This window comes from Marmota monax, unplaced genomic scaffold (genome assembly GCF_021218885.2).
Source record: "Marmota monax isolate L192 unplaced genomic scaffold, Marmota_monax_Labrador192_F-V1.1 WCK01_AAM20220418_F8-fsc00118, whole genome shotgun sequence".
Taxonomy (NCBI): Eukaryota; Metazoa; Chordata; class Mammalia; order Rodentia; family Sciuridae; genus Marmota; species Marmota monax.
This window is the reverse complement of record NW_026695231.1, coordinates 5,075,820-5,099,550: the sequence shown is the minus strand read 5'-3', so window position 1 is coordinate 5,099,550 and position 23,731 is coordinate 5,075,820. Positions and strand designations below refer to the sequence as shown.

The following is a 23,731-nucleotide window of genomic DNA, read 5'->3' as shown; positions in this document are numbered from 1 at the left end:
CAGATATGAATATTAAATTATACTTGGCTCAAGAAAAATAGATGTGAATGAAAATTTAATAATGGTCACTAAAGAAAAGAAGGAAAACAACAAAGGAAAGGAAAAAGAGATAAATAAATAAAAATGGTCAAAGAGAAAGTATTTAACACAGAAAATGGGCAAAGAAAATCCAATCTTCAATATAATTAGAGTTCCTGAAATGGTAAAGTAATTAAAAAAGAATATTTAAAATTATAATCTTAAGAAAAATTTTAGAAGTAATAGAAAAGTCTAAATCTATATATTGAAAGGTACCACTGTGTACCCAGGAAAATTAAATGAAAATTATAAACTATAAGTCATAGCCACTATTAGTCTTTAAAGAAAAAATAGCCAAGGGTGTCCAAGCAAATTATTATGGTTGAAAATGGCAAGTGAGAAAACAGGCTCCCCCAAAATATATCAAGTACAATCTCACTTTCTGCATGTATGTCTGTGTGGTAAATTATATGCATCAAAGTTACAATAGGACTATAAGAATAAATACAAGTGGTTTTATATTCTTTAAGTGTTTCCCTGCTAAATTTTCTAAACTTATGAAATGTTACCGCAATCCAGTCATATCAAATGTAATTTTAACATAAAACTCAGTTAAATTGCTTGTTATTCCATTTCTTGGATGGGAGCAAGGCACAGAGATTGCACAAGAGATGCTGAAATTCAGGGGATAATCAGCATGGAGAGATAAATGGAAGTTGAAGTCCAATAACACAAAGAGCCTCAAAAGTTGGAGAGGAATGATTGTTTATGTCTACTGACTATGCATGTGTGATTCTTGGTCTTTAATCTATAGACAAAGAGCTAGATCAGGCCAATGACAGGGTAGAAAACTGTACCTAGAATAAAGATAACAGACTCAAGTAATATGGCTCATTTAAAATGTAGATTTTGCAATCACATAATGTAAATTATGCTGGAATTTCGGGGCCACATGGTTGAAAGAGAATTTATTTTAAGAAATCGGCAAATGCAGTTCTGGAAACTGGCAGATTTAAAATCTGTAGGGCAGGTTCACAGGCTGAAATACAGGGAGGGGTTGATGTTGCAGTCTAGAGGCAGAATTTCTTCTGTGGGAAACCTAAGTTTCTCCCTCGAGGCCTTCTACTGATTAGATGAAGCCCACCCACATTATGGAAGGGAACCTACTTAAAGTCAATGTACTGTGGATTTTAACCTTGTCTGTAAAATACCTGCACAGAATTCATAGGTCAGTATTTGATTAAATAATGATATGATAGCCTAGTAAAACTGATACACAAAACTAACCACCACATCTTCTGACTCAGAAACTTTCTTTCAGGAATTAATTGAAGCAAAAACATGTGTCAGAATGTTCCCCTCAGTAGCAGCTCCCAAATATTGATGCTAAATAGTTTATTAGGGGCCTGACTGTGAGTACATACAAATTTTCCTTTTACTTTCCACATGGAACCTCCAGATTTAACCAGAGTAATAGTCAACTAAGCATGATTAATGCTAACTCTTATATTCATAAAATGTATCAAGTACTTCCAGGATTCTTAAAAGCAAAGCCAGTCTCTCTCTACAGCAAAAAGTCAATTCTTAGTTATATTTTTAGTCATTTAGGGCCCTGTGAATCTGGTTAGCCTGCTCTTTTGCCAAGCCAAATCAAGACAAGGATAGCACAGAAAGAAATTAAAGCAATGATCCTATACATGAGGATGAAAGTACTAAGGTATAGAGGCCAAAATCCCCACTAGGGGCTGGACCTAGTTTTTAACAACACAAAAAATCAAATTGAGGCCTTTACATTCAAAAACATTAAGGTCAAGAGTTTAATTGCAGAGAAGTGCAGAGATAACATATTCTGTGATCCTCATCAGATGAAGAATTTAATTCTTGTTATTCTAGAAAACCAATGATGTAGAGAAAAGTGGCACTTTTTAATAAACTTTACAAATCACTTTCGTCTAAAAATCTCAGATGGAAAATTTTATAGGTAAGCTATAAAACCTCTCACTGTCAAACAAAGATTTTGTCCTCCACCACAGTGTACAGCTGCACATCTAGGGCAAGCATTTTACCTGGGGTGATGTAAATTTTACAGACCTCAGAAGGAAACATTTAGCAGAATCTCTTTAGAGCTGTATAGTTATTAATAATCTGTTTGAGAATCTCTCAATTTTAGACATTACTGTAGTCATAAATTTTCCAAAAATGGCTCACCACACTTCTTTATTATTTTTTTTAACCATTATGTTTGTTTATTACTCAAATAAAATAGAGTAAAATGCAAAGTGAGCCCTTTGGTTAATGATCATAGATTAATGTGGTCAGCTCTAATTTTTTTGAAAATCTTGAATACATCACTGCACATATTATTTTTATTCACAACATTCAAACCAGAAACTCTGTTGAAGTCATTACTAAAACTGTAATTGAAAATGACTGAATAATGTAATAAATTGATCAGAAGCAAAACAGTGATTAAAAAGAATTTAATAAAAGATTGCATAAATTTATATATCTTTACCTTACATCTTTAAACTGTCTATAGGTTAAATATTATTTTCACAAATAACATGATACAATATTTTGTTCTGCCATAGTTTTTTAAGTGCATAATAGAGTGTATATACATATACATGCATGTACAAATATCTCTAGCTTTATAATGAAAATTTATATAAATTTATATTTTCCAGAAGCCTACCAACCTTAGAAAGACTAAACAAGGGTAGTTAGTGAAATAAAATAATAATTTCAGTTTTTATTTTTCTGATTGAGAGGAAGAGTAAGAAAGAGAGGGAGAAAGAGAAACACTTAACTGAATATTTGATTATAGAAGGCCATCCTCATAAGCAAACTATTTTCCCTCAATTACACCTAATTATTTAATTGTTTACATTTACTAATGAAATGAAACAACACAAAACAAACAAATGTAAGGGGTTGTTTTTCAGCAAGTGCATAATCATCAATCAGCACATACAGAAAGATTCTTAAAATTATATGAAGCTGGTCTGTTTAAATAGAAAGGCATATTTTATCCCAATCAATGCATAAAAGTAAAATTATCCATAACTGAGGCATGTTTCTCTGCTGTACAGTTCAGCTGTAATGATCCCCACACACTGCACTTGCACATCAATTATGATAATCATAATCACGGTCGTTAAGCTGAATGTTCATTATTATCAGGATGCTGGTGACAGCAGATTCAATCACTGGATGCAATGGGCAAGCAGTCACAGTCCCACCCAAGTTTCTGCAGACAACGATGTGCCACATTAAATCTATGATGTGTTCCACATCCCACTCCATTCCAAAAGCTGTAGACAGTAAAGGTCAACTTTATGTTCTGTGCAATATGCTTAGGTTCTCTAAATTAATTCTTTGGAGTACTGGATATTTTTATGCTTTGTAGCTTATAAAATCCTGTTTAGGACCAAAAATGCATGTGAAAATAAGGGAAAAGGCCTGCTCCACTGTTGTAATTCACCTATAATAGACATATGAGGAAAGGCACTATCAACATGAACCATCTTAAAATAGTCTCTTCCTGAATTTTGCAAACAAGGAAAAATATGAAATGGTTCCATTAAAATCAGACGTTGAAAATGCATATGGAAACTCATTCCAATTCAGATAAAGGCCTAAGACTATCATTTCTGCTTCAGTAAATATGAACATATGTGAATGTTTTGACAACCAAAAGAATGTTTTTAGTACACTGAATTTTACTGTACAACTCCTTTAGATTAAATTAATAGTGACTAACTGATAGGCTCTCCTTATTTAATTTCACATCTATTTTAAATGCCGAATTTACAAATACAAAGTATTTACCCAAACTTCAAAGTTTGAACATTTAAAAACACAATCTAAATTTAATTCGGGACAGTTTATAAGTAGACCAGAGAAATACAAGTAAATTATATTTTATATATTATTTTATTACTTATTTCCACTTTTTAGAAAAATTATGTATATGCTATCTTTCATTATTGATTTTCATACATTCAGAGAGAAATTATTATTATCTCCTCTCAATAGGCTGACTTAGTGATTTCTTTGTACAGTGCTCTTCAGATCAATAGCATTAAAAATAAAACAAAAATAAATGGTACTATATATTAGTTGATATAATGTGAATGTGGTTAGAAAAAAGAACATTAAATATTTTATTTTCTGGCAACTGATACCCTTCAACACAATTAGTTAGCAAATAATTTGGAAACTATAACTTCCATGTTTAAGGATGATAAAAGACAACGTATTTATTCATATAGGCAATCTTAAAACTTAATGGATAGGTCGGAGAATAGTAACCAACTATACTTACTTGAGCTATTTCTTAGATGAAATCAATTCTACTGAATTCAACTAAATCTATGTACATTTAAATGTGCATGAATACTCTATATAATTCAATGTCAGGCCTTTCTTTCTTCAACATTTCGAAACTAATAGCTCTAGTTCTTCTAAGACTATCTTTTATCCACTAATAATAAGTTTTGCCATCTAATTTTCAAAATCAAAAAAAGTTTTAAAAAAGCAAGTAAAAATAAGCCTACTTTGGCAACCTATTGGCTGGAAGTCTCAAGTCACCTAAGAGCAAATTAAAATAAAATATTTTTTAAAATTCTAAGATTTTACATATAACCAACAAATGGACTATTTCTATATTATGTGGAGGCTAACTTTAGCCCCACAAAGGGCTAATTTGTTTATTTAATATGGTTATTTGAAGAGATAAGATGAAAGGTGGGAAGTAATAAGAAAAGGATGGAAGAAAGAAGGAAGGACAAAGGAAGGTAAGAAAGGAGGCAGGAAGTAGACTCAAATTTGCTATTTTCTATACAGTTTTGTGTAGAGTTTGGGCCAATGTTTTATTAATATTTAAGAATCCATGCACTTTTCTTTCTTAAATTTTCAAGGAATACAAGAACAATTATTTAGGGTTAATTTTTGGTATACAGAAATACCCAGATTCCTCCAAAATAACAAAATTAATTATTTGACCTTTTAATGAGTGTCTAAAAGTTTCTTTATATTCATTAATTTACTTCTTCTGTGCAATATATTCTTGGAATACATAACAAGGTATAAAGTGAATCTATTGCAGAAAAACAAAAGGAAGTACTGTTATTTAAGGAAACAAACCCTTTGCACAAGAATATTTCTTACTTTAATGTTCTAAGATAAGTCATTTATATTTTAAGAGAAGGCCTACTTCCTTAAATTAAATAGAATGGTGAGGAGACATAAAAGCAAAAAATGTTTATTTCAAATAGAAAATGAGATATAGATCATTTTATTCACATTCAAAATATGAAATTAAATAGTTAAAATAGTACCATATTGAATAGTAGTAGTCATAATGGGCATCCTTTTCATGTTCCTATGACTTAGATCATATTTAAATGAGACAGAGGGCACTGGCATGTTTTAAACCTCTTAGAACTATTAGGATGGAAAGTATTACTTGGCATGCAAGAGGACATCAGTTTTTTCTGGGAGTAGGGGCAAATATGGAATGCTATGTACTGAATTGTGTCTCCTTGAAATTTATGTTTTGAAGCCCTAACCCCTAATGTAATTATATTGGCAATAGTGCCTTTCAGGAGGTGATTAAGTCATGAAGGTAGGATCACGATCTGATGAGATTTAAACACCTATAAGGAGACATATAGAGACTGCTTTCTCTTCGACTATAAAGAAGAGGAATGTGGCTACACAGGAATATGACAGCTGCCTATAATCCAGGAAAAAAAGCCTCACCAGAAATTGACTATATTGGTACTCTGATCTCAGACTTCCAGCCTCTAGGTTTGTAAGAAAATAAATGTCTGTTGTTAAGTCAAACAGCCAATGGTACTTCTTTATTGCAGCCTGGCTACAAAAATACCAATCATACAGGTACATATAATGTGTTTGCACACAGACATATATGTATGTTAAATGTATGTAATACATTATATATGTATATCACACAACTCTCTCTCTTCTATCCATATACATATACACAGAGACTGAGAGCAAGCTCTATGCCCTAGATTTAACTCCTTTCTGTGACTTCACATTCAAGCCCTGATCCTGATCATATGTCAAAGCCAGCATTCTATGTCACTGACATAGGGCATATGATCATAAAACATAAAGAACACAATAGTGAAAAATAATTTAAATATCTTGTGACTTAAGTCAGCTGTACCATCTTTATAAAACACAGCTATAAATAATTTTGTAAACATGAAGGTCTTAATTATAATGAAAATATTTATACTTTCTCTGGGTAATGTGAATTTTTACTCTTTTAAAAGGTACACTATTTTTTAATGTTTTATTGACTCACCTTGTCACAGATCCATTTTCTAGGATTTTCACTTCGGAATTGTTTTAATCCATAAGAATCAGAGCCATATTTGCTTGATGAATGCATCGATGCAGTGTATTTTTCTTTTTTATGGTAAGAAGAAAATGGAAAAAACCTGAAAAAATATTGAGGAATATTCTTAAATTTATTTCTATAGATATTTGATTTAAAATATTAGGAGAAGCAGTATAATAAAAATAATTCATGCTTTGAGATCAGAATACCTGGATTCCATTTCAAACCTCTATCTTTGACTATTAGTGTCATTGACTTCAACAAAGTAAAACTTTCCTCATGGAATTTTGTGAGTTTCAATATAGACAATGTTATGTAATGAATTTATCAACAGTGATGCCAAATTACTCAAAATTTATCACATAAGTAAAAACACTCTTAATATTAAAATGGTAAGCTCCCCTTCAAAAAAAAAAAGAAAGAAAGAGAGAGAGAAAGAAAGAAAGAAAGAAAAAAAGAAAGAAAGAGCTAACCAATGACCCAATACAGGCAATTCTCATTGAAATGTTTTCTTAAAAACTTAAATCACGGGCTGGGGATGTGGCTCAAGTGGTGGCGTGCTTGCCTGGCATGTGTGGGGCGCTGGGTTCCATCTTCAAGACCACATAAAAATAAAATAAAGATGTTGTGTCCACCGAAAACTAAAAAAAAATATTAAAAATTCTCTCTCTTAAAAAAATTACCACCAAAATGGGGATATTTTTTGGTAAAGATGATGAATAATGGGGCTTTTGAGTCAGCCAGACATACTCATATATTACTTCTGCCTTTGCTACCTGTGTACCCTTATTGTTTCTTGACCTTTATGGAATCTTTACTTCCATATAGTGTTGTTATGAGGGATGAACAACTTAATATATATATAACATTAAACGTGGAGGCTGAAAAGAACAAGAGTCCAAGAAATAATGGTGATGCTAAAAGTAGAAGTAAAAAATAGATGTAACATGTGTATCAATTGTTATTTTTATTATCATCATTATTATTACTTTTAGATATTAGTATAATCAAAATACAAGAAAAAAAACAAGCTTTAAAAACCCTACAAACACTCACAGAACATCTACGATTGTGATATATTTTTTTGTGTAATCTGGTCAATTGTGCAAATCCCTCCCAGAATTCACTGACATAAAAGGATTTTCAAAATCTTATAAGGAAGAGGGCAGAAGATGAGAAACAGTAGGTGAAAATAACATAAAGTTTTGGCAGGTGACAAGAAGATAGCAAATTCCTAATTGATAGAGAAAAGTTAACACTGAAAGTTAAGTCCCAGAAGAGGGAGATGTCCCAGAGAAATAAGGCAATGTGTCCTACCGATCCCCAGAAAAGCTTGAGAACTGAAGCTAAGTTACTGCAGAAAGTGAGAGTGAGGAAGAGATATATACAGAATATCCCCACCCCACCCTTCCCCCATCCTTGTCTCTGTCCATGTATCAATAAGAAGAGTCAGTTCTCACGTGAGTTTATGAAAAAGAGTTCTGGTCTGAGGCAAAGCAGATACTATGGAAAGCCAAAGCAAAGCACAGATGGAATTACACAATTTTAATCCACAATCTACCTACTAAACCCTCCCTTGCTCATCTCTTGCATGAACTGGCAGTTGCACTTATGTGCTTCTGAAGACTGTATCAGAAGATACAGAGAACTCCCAGACACATCAGTTTAAGTCTTAGCCTACAAGGATGTCTTAATTGAAAGGTCATATCACAGGGCAATAAAATCTCTGAGTCAAAAAGCCACTCTCTTACATTTCTTGGCTTAATTTTTACAGTCTCCTTTTAATATAAATTTAAGAATGAATTAGTAACTTGGAAAATCAACAAGAAAGGAAGAAAAAAATCTAAACATGAAGAAACAAGAGTAAATGAAGGAGACTTAATACCAATGAAATAAGTTAAAATTTTTAAATAAAAGGAACATTCATTAAAAAAAAAAAAGAGGCCTGGGGTTGTGGGTCAGTGGTAGAGTACTCGCCTAGCACATGCTAGACCCTGGATTCGATGCTCAGCACCACATAAAAATAAATAAATAAACAAAGGTATTGTGTCCAACTACAACTAAAAAATAAATATTTTTTAAAAGAGAGAGAACAAGCTCTGGAAAATAAAATAAAATATATAGAAAATGTTCTGAAGAAAATATTTTAAATTTAGACTTTGAAAAATTGAAGTTAAGTGAGGTTCAATAAACCTTTATTGAACCCTTATCATATACCAAAATTTTCATACATTTCATCTCATTTACTTAAGACAATTCATAATTTTTTTTCCACTACGCTCATGATGTCCTTGAAAGTAATACACTTAGGAAAGGAGTATTATTTCATCCTTTTTTATATCTCTCTTCACATTTCTTTCTGACATTTAACACCTCTACTTAATATTTTTAATAAGAAATATTTTAACAATATTTAAAATAAGACAAATAAATGTAATACAGAGTTTTGAATTGTACAAAGTTGCAGAAGCATGGATTATATTTGCTCTTGGGAAAACAACTCTGGGGTTAGAAATGATGGTGGAATGTGATGGACATTATTATCCAAAGTTCATGTATAAAGACACAAATTGGTGTGAATATACTTTGTATACAACTAGAGATATGAAAAATTATGCTCTATATGTGTAAATAAGAATTGTAATGCATTCCACTGTTATATATAAATTAAAAAATTGCACGTGGGGTGTACATCACACACACAAAAATTAATGTGGCCGCAATATCCCTAAGTGTAAAAAGGAGGTGCTCTGAGCTGGCTGTTGCACGTTTTTATCACTTCTGAATTTTATTTTAATAGTACATCTTTTTTGTGTGTGTCTGAATGATATTTGCTTCTTCAAGGGAATGGATAGCTGAGAAGACAAGAATGAAAGACTAGGTATTTCCCTGCTCGTGAATTAATTAATTCTGCTCTCATAGACATAATGTTTCATTGAAGTAGCATGCATGTACACATAATTCTTAAGTATATGTATGTGTGTGTACATACATATGTATACATATTCAAAAAATTTATATATTTACAAATAATCTTTAAATAATATTTACCTTAAAGTTGAGAGAAATTTTTAATCCTCAAATAGGATTTATAATTATGTAGTAGAGCTAAGAGTATAGCTCAGCGCTAGACTGCTTGCCTAGCATGTGTAATGCCCTAGTACAATCACCAGCACCTCAAAGAAAAGTATAATTAGCTATGAAAATCCTTAAAATCACAAATCACTTTAGTTTATAATCAAATTTTAAACAACAATCAATTAATTTCAAAATGTTACTTCTGCTTTCAGTGAGTACTTTTCAATTAGCTGAATAGCATATTAGAGAAGAAAACGATGGATCTGCCTGTTATTTCTGTAACCTTACCAAGGAGATCTGTCATAAATTCTTAAAAACATAAAGAGCCAGGGCTGGGGATGTGGCTCAAGCAGTAGTGTGCTCGCCTGGCATGCGTGTGGCCCTGGTTCAATCCTTAGCACCACATACAAAGATGTTGTGTCTGCCGAAAAACTAAATATATATATATATATATATATATATATATATATATATATATGAAATTCTCTCTCTCTCTCTCTCTGTCTCTCTTAAAAAACAACCATAAAGAGCCTACATCTTGGGAGGAAATCTTTACCCCTCATACATCAGACAGAGCACTAATCTCTAGAGCATATAAAGACTTCATAAAACTAAGCACCAAAAAAACAAATAACCCAATCAATAAATGGGCCAAGGACCTGAGCAGACACTTCTCAGAAGAGGATATACAATCAATCAACAGATATATGAAAAAATGTTCATCATCGCTAGCAATTAGAGAAATGCAAATCAAAACTACTCTATCATCTCACTTCAGTCAGAATGGCAGCTATTATGAAGACAAACAACAATAATTGTTGGTGAGGATGTGGGGAAAAAGACACACTCATACCCTGCTGGTGGGGCTGCAAATTGGTGCAGCCAATATGGAAAGCAGTATGGAGATTTCTTGGAAAATTGGGAATGGAACCACCATTTGACCCAGCTATCCCACTCCTTGGTCTATACCCAAAGGACTTAAAAATAACATACTCCAGGGACACAATCACATTAATGTTTATAGCAGCACAATTCAAATTAGCTAAACTGTGGAACCAAACTAGATGCCCTTCAATAGATCAATGGATTAAAAAAAAGTGACATATATACACAATGGAATATAAGCAATAAAAGAGAATAAAATCATGGCATTTGCAGGTAAATGGATAGAGTTAGAGAAGATAATGCTAAGTGAAGTTAGCCAATCCTAAAAATCTAAATGTCGAATGTTATCTTTGATATAAGGAGACTGATTCATAATGGGGTAGAGAGGGGGAACATGGGAGAAATAGATGAACTCTAGATAAGGCAGAGGGGTGGGAGGGGAAGGGACGGGGGATGGGGTTAGAAATGATGGTGGAATGTGATGGACCTTATTATCCAAAGTTCATGTTTGAAGACAAAAATTGGTGTGAATATACTTTGTATACAACTAGAGATATGAAAAAACTATACTCTATATATTTAATAAGAATTTTAATGCATTCCATTGTCATATATAAATTAAAAAAATAATAAAAAATGTGGATATACAGTGATCTAAACAAGTAAGTCATTACTTGAATGGGAAGTTACAGAATTGGTAGAGGGTTCAAGAAGCAAAAATTAAAAAGTCAAGTAGCTTCAGGGAAAATAGGTCCAATGTAAATATAAAATAAAAACCTTTATACATTGAGTATATAATATCATAATATACCTTTCAAAATAAGGACTCTAACAAATTACACTTATTCTTTCCCCTTACAACTCTCTTTCCTTTTTTCCTTTTCATGTAGTCCTATTATAGTCATTCATAAATGTAGGTTTTCTGCACAGTCCATTTATTTCATTAAAAGATCATTCAAATCTCCAAATTATGACCCTCTATTGCCTGTTGATTCAAGTCTAAATTTTCAACCTAGAGTCCAGTTTCTTAAGCTGCACTTGATCTGTTCAGATTTCTTACCTTCTGTTCTATCATTGCCGTTTGCCTTTTGTCCTTCTTCTCCTACCTCTATGCCTCTCTGCATGTTCTTCCTCCTGAAACGCTAATGCATGCAATACCCATCTTTCAAAACCCAGATTAAAAACTAGCCTTCCAAGGCAGCTGAATGTACCCACTCCCAACCATACTGAATTCTCCATTGTCTAAATATCTATTCATTAAACAAAATTAAGTGAAATGCAATTATATACCCTGTACTTTGAAAAACATATAATGATGGAACGAATAATGATGAAAGCTGCAGCCTATCTAAATAGAATGCACTTTGTAATAGTAGAGGATAGGAAATGAGATAACAAACACAAGTAGAATGTGGTTAGTTTTAGGGTAAATATACTCACGAGAGGCAATAAATGCACAGAGGAAAGTTCATGTTTCTTTATGCATGCATATATATACATTTGAGGGTCTACTGGCAGGGATGTGGGAGGTGAGGCAAGGAAAAAAAATTATCTTTCCAGACTATTTATGCCAGAGCTTGACTATTAAAAGACAAGTAGAGTTCAACAAGGTGGGAAGCTAGTCAAGGCTTTTTAGAAAGAAGAAACATCATATACAACAGTTAGAGATGAGTTGCAGCATAAAAAGGAATACCAAAGAAACAGAAAAGTGTTCAACACAGCTATAAAATTGAGTTCTTTTGAAGGAAAAAAAAAAGGATCAGAAAAGCCTTGGAGTAGAGATGAAGTCTCTACAGAGAACATTATAGTAATACAGATCTTTATAAATTGCCAAATATTTTTCTTTATTTTTACATAAAAATGAATTCTGATTGCCAAATAGGATTATTATCCAAGCCACTGTAAATTCTGCCTTAGGTAAATTATTTCAAAATGGATATGAATATGGAGATTCATAGATAGTAAGATACATCATAGATTAGCCACCCTCTGAAAGATTCCAGTATAATACATGCACCAAAACTAAGCATGATAAAGGGACACTTTAATACAAGTTAGAAATTTGGCTGCAGACTCAATAAATTTTCCAATGAGCTACTTAAAAGCATTCAAAAAAGTCTTTTTGTATAAGCTGGAGACAGTAGAAATAGCAAGCAACAGCAAGTTTCTCCCAAAATTTGCAGCAGAGCTTGTATAAGCCAATGCTTTCTAATGTGAGACTTGCTCCAGGATCTGCTCTCAGTGTCTTAACAGCTAGCAAAAATCAGAGATATGCTAAGAGACAGCAGAATTGCCTCTCTAGGGAGAACAGACATATTTTCTCACCGCTAGCTAATGAAAGAATTTTCCCCAGAGAGAGCAAATTTAGGGTGATATTTTACAAGTCAAATCTCCTGAGAGGACAAGAGAAATTTTCTAAAAAGAGGAAAGTCTCATCATTAGAACCATGATCCCTCCTGAGACCAATCACAAAAACCCTCTTCCTCCTGAAGCTGAATGGAGAAAGTAGATGGAGAGAAGAAAGAATGGAAGAAAAGGGAGCCTTAGGCTTCCCCTAAAATTGGCTCCTATACCACTAAAATTGGTACTTACTTCGGGGCCTGTATTAGATATCTAAGTGATATAATTTGGATCTGGAATGTCCTCAAAACCCATGTGTTAAAGGCTTGGTCATTAGCTTGGTGCTACTGGGAGGTGGTGTAATCTATAAGAGGTGGGGCCTAGTGGGAGGTTTTAGCTCACTGATAATATGACCTAAGACAGGGACAATAGGACTGCAGCTCCTTCTCCTTTTTTGCTACCATCCATTAGGTGAGGGCTTTATCTCCCATGTGCTACCATCATAAGGAGCTGTCTCACTACAGTCCTAAAAGCAAAGGGCTGATAATGAACTAAAACCTCCAAAACCATGAGCCAAAATTATTTTTTCCTCTCTTTAAATTGACTATCTCAAGTATTTTGTTATAGCAATAGAAACCTGACTAACAAAATAAGCTAAATTTCAGTATACAATAAAGTCTTGATGACTTGATTAATAGTTAATTCAATCCATCAAATGTCTTAAATAACGACGATATATGTATATATCTTCGCATATGTTCAATATATTTTCTTAGAGGCAGATGCCTCGTCCAACTACAACAATATAAGGGGGAGGGTTAAACTTTATAATAGAGGCAAAACAAAAGAATAGAAGAACATAGAGAGCTGAAGACAACTTCTAACTTTGGCAGAAATTGGAACTGAAAATGAAATTAAAAGACTTATATGAGTAGATGCTTAGAAGTAAAAGATGTGAACATATGTAGGGTTTTGCAATTGTATAATAAACTTACAAGGAAATTAAAATAGGAAAAATGTTCTTCATAGAGTGTTTATACTGGTTCCTATCTAAACAGGCTAAGTTTCAGTAATTTCATCTGTTGTTACTTAAAATATCTTGGGAATATCATCCTGGGGTCAGCCATGATGGCCCAGTATCACATTTCTCCCTAAACTATATTATTGCACTACATGCCTTGTGATCCTAGTAAGGTTGAGACAAGTCTGACATTTTCTACTTTTTATAGGGAGAGATTTCTTATTTATGAATTCTAAAACATAGGACTTTCACATCATAAGTGGCTTTCAGAGCATTCACTTTTTCAGGCAGGGAAACAAATACTTTTCCATCTTCTTACAGTGGATATAAATTTATTTAATTTATAAGTTTCAAAACTTCTATACTTCCTAGACAAGAAAATGTAATTAGATGACAGCATAGCAAATAAAAAGAATTTTACTGCCTTAATATTTGAGTAGCTGAACTTCATATGTCCAAGTAATAGTTTATTTCTAACTACCTAGAGAGTGATTGTAAAATGCTACTGCTTCTTTAGCAAGCACTAACAAGGTAATGAAAGACAAAAGAATACTTCAGAAAATCAGTAGTTTTATCTTCTGTACTTCATAAAGAAATTTGCCAATTATTTTTTCTGTTCTTATTATAGCTACATGCTGAAAAAGATCACAAGCTTCATTACTGAAGATGATAAGCTATGAGCAGCCCCTCTCATATCAATCACTAACAACACAGGAGAGAAAGACACTCCCCCAAAGGGATGCAGGAGTGAGTGCTGAGAGTTATCCCAGGGTCTTGCTTAACAAGTATATCTAAAATGTATGCAAAAGAGGGAGTTATTTAATTTGGGGTAAAGAAAGAAAATAGGGAGAAAATTCACTATAAAGTAATTAAGGGAACTTGTATTTTGGTCTACAAAATTTAATGTGATAAGTAAAGACATCTAGGTTTAAGTCTAGAAAGTTGATGAACAAATTAAAAGAGAATATACAGACAAAGCAAGTTGATTTAATTCAAGAAACTAATCAAGAAACAAGAAATTTTCCTGTTATAAAAGTACACCAGCTCAAAAATTATTCTTAGACTCTAATATTTTAATCATTTTTATAATATGGAAAATAATATTTAATGTTTTGAGGGCTGACTTATAATCAGTTCATGCCTGGTCTCATTATCAGATAACTCAGATAATATTAACTAATCATAGGCTTTTTTAAAGACAAAGCATTTTGAAAGAAACATAATTGAAAACTATTTCAGTTATATTTGAATTGGATGAGATAGGTGTTACATTTGTTGTATGTATAATTTTAGCCCTTCTAAAAACACAAACCAACTCAGCTATTCAATTCATAGAAAAGGTCCACAAAATATTGAATATTTGTCCTTCATAATACAGAACATGCTTTAAGTTTTAGAAAAAGGTCAGTAGACAAATAAGTCTCTTTTTAATTAATTTCAATATGAGAAATAACAGTGTTTTCACTATATGTATTAACCACCCAAATTTCCAAGTAAACCTAACATATGGCTTATTAATACCAATAAAAGATCTCACAAAACTCTGCTCATCTATTAAGGTATTGTAGATTAGTGGAATTTGTGTTGAACAGATAAATGAAATAAATATTTATGTCATTAAACAAATAAAATGAGCAACAATATGGAATAGGAATTACACTTCATTCATCGATGAAAATATTGTAACCATAGCTGTGTTTAATATACAGTTAAATTCTACTTAAAGTAAAATTCATAACAAAAAATTAAAATCCATTAACTATTTAAGCAACAATATTAACAGCACAAATTTCTTCCACAGGATAAAGATGGAAATGCAATATTTAAATGACAAGAATGCGAGTGGCATGATTATTTATGCAAATCAACAGCGATCTTGTATTGTAAGCTTCCAAATTTAAATGGGAAAATATATTTTGCTTTCTCCTTATATTTTTCTTAGCTTAAGAGAAACAGATTTATCTGGATTTATTATTATTGTCAATGACTCTCAACATATCCTGTCTTATTAATTTATTTACATATATCAATAACTTTGTTATATATTTTGTAGAGTTGACTTCATTTTTCTTTAGTTGATAGTAAAAAAATACTTAAAAAAAAATCTTTTAAAAGAAAGAGAGCATCTCTTATTTGAACATCCCTTATCCAAAATGCTTGAGACCAAAAATGTTTCAGATTTAAGATTACTTTCAGATTTTATAATATTTAAGTATATACAGGGGACCCATATCTAAATACAAAATTCATTTATATTTCATATATATCTTCTACACATAGGGTGAAGATAATTTTATATAATATGTTCATTACATCTGTGTTTTGACTGCAACCCACCCCACAAGGGTCAGGTTTGAACTTTTCCAATTGTGTCACATCTGTGCTCAAAATATTTCAGATTTTGTATTTTCAGATTATAGATGTTCACACTGTATTAAATTTAAATGCCCTAGTTAAATAGCATTCACAGGGCTCTCTTATGTCACTTACAACATCAATAATATAATGTATAAGAATTATGAGCTTAGACATTTTAAGGAAGAAAATAAATCAGTGAAAAACATCAAATTATTCTTAAGAAGGTCTGAGAATAAAATAAGCTGAAACTGACAAAAAATACTAAGGAGAACAAAATTTTTTTATGTTCTTAAATCCAGAGTAGTATATTCCAAACTATAGTCTGTGAATGAGCAGATTCTTGGCTGACTAGACCATCAACTCCATGAAGCCAGGAGTTCTTTTTGTCCATCTTGTTCACTGCTATTTCCATTGCCTAATGTAGTGCCTGGCACATAGGAGGCATGCTATAACATTTGTTGAATGAATGAGTGAATACATTTGCAAATATTCTATCTTATATTTCCCCTCACTGATGTTCACACTAAATAAAAGTATTCTTAAGATTGAGAAGCCTGTAAGTGCCACCATTCTTTAACTCTGAGAATATAATTTTCCTCAAATATATTCCACAGAAAACTCATCAGCATCTTTCAAATAAGTGTTTTAGGAGATATGGTGTGAAAAATGATGCTCATAGTAAGAAAAACAACAAAGGAAGTATTGACCTATAGTGGGACTGCTGGTGTAATGTAATAAATGTCACAAGTATGATCACAATTGAACCTGCTTGCTTTTGCTTGACTTTTTGTTCAATGAGAATGATTTTGATAGTCAGATATTTAGAATAAAACACATGGTTCAAAACCCAAGAATCAAAATTCAACACATAAAAAACATGGAGCATTTCTACTGTTCATCAGGTATTATTCTAAGTGATATAGTGAATAAGTCATGGGCTCTTTGTTCCTGAAGAGGTATCATCTAGAACAAGGGTCTCCAACTTGTCTGCGCAGAAGGGCCAGGCAGGTGATAAATGAGAGAGATGTAGGTATTGAAAAGTCTTAATCAATTGCTACCATGTTAGACTATAAGCTTCTTTTGTTTCCAGATCTCCTGTTGTCCTTATTCTAATGTAAGCTAAAAATCAGTATTTTAAAGATATTTAATTATTATTTTAATTCATTTTTGATGAATTTAATATTTAGAAAATTATGGGATAAAGGCTAGGGGTGTAGCTCAGTGGTAGAGCACTTGCCTAGCTTAAGTGTAGCTCTGGGTTCAATCCCTAGTGCCAAAAAAAGGAAGGAAAAAGGGGATTCGAATACAACACACTTGGAAGATATATGAGACTCACAAACCACCCGTTTGTAACCTCTGGTTTAGAATTTACAAGTGAGCACCTAGAATGCCCAGTGATTTCAACAGCTATAAGAAGACAAATTGTATCTTAAATTACTGGGAAACCCTATTATATATGATCACTAAATCACCAGTAGTTATCTTTAAGAAATTGTGGATTTACTAAAGATATACCAAAACAACTTTAAAAGTAGAAGAATATAGACTGTAGAATATTGAGGTGACTAGGTCAATTCCTAGCAAGATTCTAAAATGCATGCATGCATTATTAAAATAAAACATATATGTAGGTATATATTTGATAATGGCACCATTTTTCCATTATATAGCCTCCAAGTATGGAGGATACATATAGTAACACACACAAATATATATATATATATATATATATATATATATATATATATATATTAATATATATATTTATTGTCAACCTATGGAAATTGTATATTATATATAGAGAGAGAGATAGATAGATAGATATAGAGATTTTGTGTTTCCAAGCTGCCCAGAATTAATATATTGTTTAATATATAAACATAAAGTAGTGTTTTAATTATTATTACTTATATTTCTTATCTTTTGCTAGTTTTTCAAAATAAATTATAAAATTTTTTGTTGTCAACATCTGATTCATATTTTTAAAAAGATAATCTTTGAATGTTTTTAAATAAGTACCTTGATAAGCAAAGATGTTTATTGTCTTAGTAAAGGACAAAGTTGGTACTATTTAAACAGAAGGCCCACTGATCAATTTCACTATTCATAGCCTAACTGTTGACTTCTTTGGTTTGCCATAGTCATGATCTTGGAAGTCAGGTACTATTGAGGGAAAACAATTTTCTAAATCTAATAGTACTCAGTAGCAAATATCTATTACAGAGATACATAATTATATATATATATATATATATATATATATATATATATATATATATAATTTATATATTATATATACAATTTGTATGATACATATATCTTACAAAGCATATCTGAAGTTTGGCAAAGTATTTGACAAACTCTTTTATGATTTCCTAAAGAAAATAAAGGAAAGATTTTGGGGGGGAGAAAAAGAGAATATAGAAGTAAGAATTAGGTGTTACTTAAAGGAGAAAGCAAAAGTGTCATTGAATGAGTTCCCAACAGTCAAATCTAATATATTCATTTCATCATTATTGAACTTGCACTCTGCATCAAAATGTTCATCTCCTTGTATTGAATTCTTTTCTCTTTTGATATGCATAAAACTCCTGGTTCTCTTTCTTGCTTTCTTTGTTTCTTAACTGATTCACTATTTTCTACCAATGGATTAAATTAACCATAAATGTGCATCAGAATCAGCTGGGTATATTTTCCAAATATATATATACCTACTAACCCAACTTATCTATGATTGAGATTCAAGAATTCATATGTATATAATTTTAACCCTCAAGGAGATGCAGTTTAGCAACCCTAATAACCACTGCCTCAATGTTAAAGCAACTCCCCCAATCTGTACTTAATCTTCTCTCTGTATAGTTTCTCCTGTGGGATCCTTTCACCATCAGGGTTTTAACTATCAACTCTACATTGATGATTTCTTCCTCTTTATGTCCATATGCAATGTCTTTCTTTAAATTAAGAGCTGTGTTTTCAAATCTCACCAGAAATATTTACACAGAAACCTCAAATAGAGTTGTTCCTAAATTAAACTCATAGCCAAATTCTGTATCTTATTAAATCTACAGTGCTTCTTATATACTTTTTTCTAAGTTAAGTGAGGACATCATTTTCTAACTAGTTGCCTAATTAGAAGCCATCAAATCAAGGCATGGGAAGACCCTCTCGCCTTTGCTCTCATAAACTAGGAAATCCTGGCTCATAGCTCTACTCTCATTAAACACTTTATATAATGCAACACACCCTCCCCCAAGCCACATGGTCTAGTCATATGTTAAGTTAACATATCCACTAATTTAATACATATTTATTAAATGCTTACTGTGTTCCAAGCCTATGACTTGAATAGGCCATATTGAGAATATATTGAGCAGAAAAGATACTCTCTCAGTAATTTAAGTTGAAAAATGGAATTAGCTGAGGGTTTTAGATCTGGTTATGTTAAAGTGGACCTAGGGTGGTAACTAAGTAGAAACTAAAGATTTATGGAAACGAAAATTTACAATTTATGAGTGAGTAGCAATTTAGGTAGTCAGTAGAGAGTAGAAAAGAAGCAAAAATGCAGAGGAAAAACAGAGATGTCACCAAAGAGAGAAAACTATGTCTCTATAGTCCCCGAGATGGTCATTTTAGTACAGTTTTTCTTTCTTCTCCTTTTTTTTTTCCTGTGGTACTGGGAATTGAACCCAGGGACTGACACATGCTAGGAAAGTTCTCTGCTACTGAGTTACAGCTCCAATCCATTTATTCTTTAGTTTCCATATCTCTGTAAGATTCCTTGATGTAGTGTCTTTTAAACATGTTCCTAATTCTCAATTTACCTTGAATGGATCTTTGTTCTTTGCAAAGATGAAAGCTCTGAGACAGTGAACCTAAATGCTTCTGTGCCCCTGACCATACCAGACATACAATATCAGGTTGGCCTCCAATTATTGTTTAGGGTTTATTACAGTCTACCTGAAAGCAGTTTGTTAACTTTTTTTCTTTTCTTCATTACCAATGTCTCCATTCTGTTACAAGTTGTCTTCATCTCTGAACTGAACAATGGAAAGAGTTTCCTAACTGGTCTCTGTCCCCAGTGATTCCCATTTCTAAACCATCTGCAGTTACTAGAGTGACATCTCTATCTTAAACTGTGATAATCAGGTTTTACAACATCTCTCAGGGTAAACCAAATATTTGATCATGTTACACATGGCCCTTTACACAGTGGCTCCAACCTATACTTCTATTGCCACTTTGTGTGAGATTTCAGAGTTTCATGCTAAGCTTCACAAGATACTCTACAGAGCAAGCTGAAACCCCCCATGAGCTGTGTACTTTTAACACAGAGATTGTTGTCCATGCCACCTCTGTGCCACTACTCTTATTTCAAATCTCTACTGAGTCTTCAAATCTCTTCTGATCTCCACATATTTTTGAACCCTAAACTGAAATATAGTAAGAATTTTATGAGAATCCATGAGGGCTATGAAACAACAAAACCTGGGACATGAAAATCCCATACCAATATAAAAATCTGAACTAGTGCTACAGCTAATATGAGTTTGAAGAATGTATGTGAGTATGACACACAGGATACATTTCACAAAAGAAATTCTACATGCTTCATAAGTTGACTACATGTAGATTGATAAACCTTTTCTAGGTAAATATTAGGCACTGTATTAGGAAGAGTGCTTATGACTAACCTAGCAAAACGACTAAAAATGTCTTTCTATGTCTTTTCTGAATGCACACACTAAAATTATATATAATATTCTCAGGTATATCACTAAAAGTATTCCAAATGAACAAACTATTTAGATATTGTAAATCTTAAACTTCTTTAGATTTAGATATAAGAAGAGAATTCTTGTACTTTGTGGTCATTTGTATAAAAACAAATTTTTTTAAAGAAACAGTGGCCAAAAATAGAGCACAGATCTTTCTATGTAGCCTAAGTAATAAAAGGGTCTTTTGTAGACAAATTCTAGAACTTATTAATTATACACAGGCTTATTATCTATATCCCCAGTGTTATAAAGTACCAGAACTTCATTAGAAAAATTAAGCTGGAAAAATGAAGGCAGCACTTTGTAAATTTCCACTGGAAATTAGCTGGGAGAGGCAGAGGAATACCGGATCAAAAGAGGGTAATCATGCTTAACTGTGCCCTAGAGCACCCGCATGTATAATACGATTTGCACAGTAACTACCTCTCCTATTACTGCTTGTTTGGAGTATTCTGTGTTAATGGGGTTAGCTAATTTAGTATTTTAACTTAAAAAGGCTCTGCTGATTTAATAAATGTTGCACACTGTGCTAGTAATTAAAATAAATGGAAGAGTTACAAATAAAAGTTGAATTGTTAAGAAAACATTATCTGAAAATATATGATAATCCCTATTTATCATAATATAATAACAGCTCAGAAAATATGCAAATTTAAAGGTCTAAAATATTTGAAGAATCACACAAGTCAAAAAAGTTTTGAGATGTGTTCAATTTCTTTTTCACTATTCTTTAGAGATAAATGTAACCAGATCTTATTCATATGTCATGTCTTTTAAATGCTTTTTAAAAAACTTATTTTGATCTAAGTTCTTAACCTTTTCCACATTTTTCCTATAGCAATATTTATGAAATTATACTTAATAGTTCATCAGAAACAATATTTTAAAGTTTAAAAGTGAGAAATCCAACACTTACTAGGGCTCCCATCTAAGCCAGATTGCAAATGTGAGAGAAATAAAAGCAGGTGCAGTTCATTGATACTGAATATTTGTCATTAGTTTCAGCAAGTTGGAGGAGCTCAAGAAATTGAATTACCAATTCTGCTTTGCTACACAATGTTTATACTATTTCACTCTGAATAACTGCCAGAAAATTAACACCTTTTAGTTTTCCAGAAGACACTGAGACAGTTATTGAATTGTTTATGCAGAGGGTCTTAACATCCTATGTAAGTTTAAAATATTATATAGGTACAACACAATTTAATGACGAATTTCTCTTCATAGGAAATCTCAGGTCATATATTTTAATCCACAATGTAATATAATCCACCTTATACCTGCAGAAGAACCTTTAGTCCTTAGAATCCAGTGATTACCCTCCAGTTTAATTCAGGTTTAGTTTATATTTAATTTAAACCTGAAAGGCTGGCCTAACAAACAGCTCCTCGCCTTAGAAAACTTTAGGGAGAAAACTCACATTTGTTTTCTTTGGGTGTTATAACAAAGTTCCATAAATTTGTTGGCTTAAACAACAGACATTTACTAAGTTACAATTCTTGGGGTCAGCAATCCAAAAGGAATCTCACTGAGCTGAAATTAAGGTATTGGAAGGAATGGGGGGGATCCATTTTCTTGCTTTTTTCAGCTTCTAGAGGCTGCTCAAATTCCTTGCTTGTGGCCTTCATTCCCTATCTTCAAAGCTGCCAAAGGTGAGATAGGCTCTTCTCTCACTGCATCACTCTGACCTCCTAAAATAGTCAAATCTCTTTCTGCCTCTCCTCAACTTTTCCCATTTTTAAGGACTCTTGTGATTATACTAGTCTTACCATGATAATCCACATTAATCTCTGAATCTAAAAACCTTTACTCTTATCTACAAAGTCACTTTTATTATGTGAGGTAACATATTCATAGGTTCATGGGATTGGAACATATGAACTCTGGGGGTGGGGGATTATTCTGCCTAACAGAACACCGATTGGAACTCTCTTCTGCAATATTCTTAATCTATTGTACTTTGTATATGATTATAGTCTGCCTGCTTGTAGTTTCCTGTATTAAGCCAGGATATTTATGATTAATAGCATTAATAGAAGGTACGGTAATCTCCCTTCATCTGTGGTTTCATTTTCTAAGTTTTTAGTTATCTGTGGTCTGCTGAAAATATTAAATGGAAAATTCCAAAATTAAGCAATTCATAAGTTTTAAGTTGTTGTTCTGAGTAATATGATGATTCCACCCAATGCCATCCCACCTAGGACATGAATTATCCCTTTTTCTAGATCATCCACACTGTATACACTACCCACCTGACAGTCACTTAATAGCTGTCTCAGTTGCTAGATTGACTGTACTACAATACTGGTATTGTAGTATTTGTGTTTAAGCAACCCTAATTTCACTTAATGACCCCAAAGCATAAGAGTAGTAAAACTAGTAATTCAGATATGCCAAAGAGAAGTTGAAAAGTGTTTCCTTTAAATGGAGACATGGAAGTTTCCAACTTAATAAGGTATTACAAAGATTATGGTAATATCTGTAGTTTTAGTCATCCACTGGAGGTTCAGAATGTATCTTCAGTTCTTCTGTATCTACTCTATTTACATAAAGAACTTCATACCTCTCAAACTTTAGGAAAGCCCATGTCATAGAATATATCACCTGATGTATGATTGCCCATTCTACTCCATCTCTACTGTTCAATGAGTAAATTAAACATTAACTTTGAGAGTTCTGGAACTATAGCAATATGGTAGCTTCTCATTTCTTGCACCTCTAAATAATTTCTTTTTCCATTTCTTGTAAACAAGTTATATGGTCCCATTTCACATTTGAAAATATTCCTTGAACTGTCATCTTATGAAATTTCAAACCTGTAATACTCTCTGATCACTAATTCTCATAAATAGGTAATGTGTGTAACATTCTTCCATA

The 23,731-nt window shown here is 32.3% G+C and overlaps 1 protein-coding gene across 3 annotated transcripts in view; it reads right to left on the bottom strand.

Moving 5' to 3' along the window:
* Spata17 (spermatogenesis associated 17) overlaps positions 1–23,731 on the bottom strand; it is a 198,745-nt gene that overhangs the window by 47,127 nt on the left and 127,887 nt on the right. For 2 of the 3 annotated variants that reach the window (XM_046438454.1, XM_058577055.1), the window contains exon 9: positions 6,359–6,494. In XM_046438454.1, coding sequence (XP_046294410.1) covers positions 6,359–6,494 — 136 coding nt within the window. Of the gene's footprint in view, positions 1–2,608; positions 3,333–6,358; positions 6,495–23,731 lie in introns of those variants that run through there. The other variant, XM_046438455.2, reaches the window with a different exon arrangement.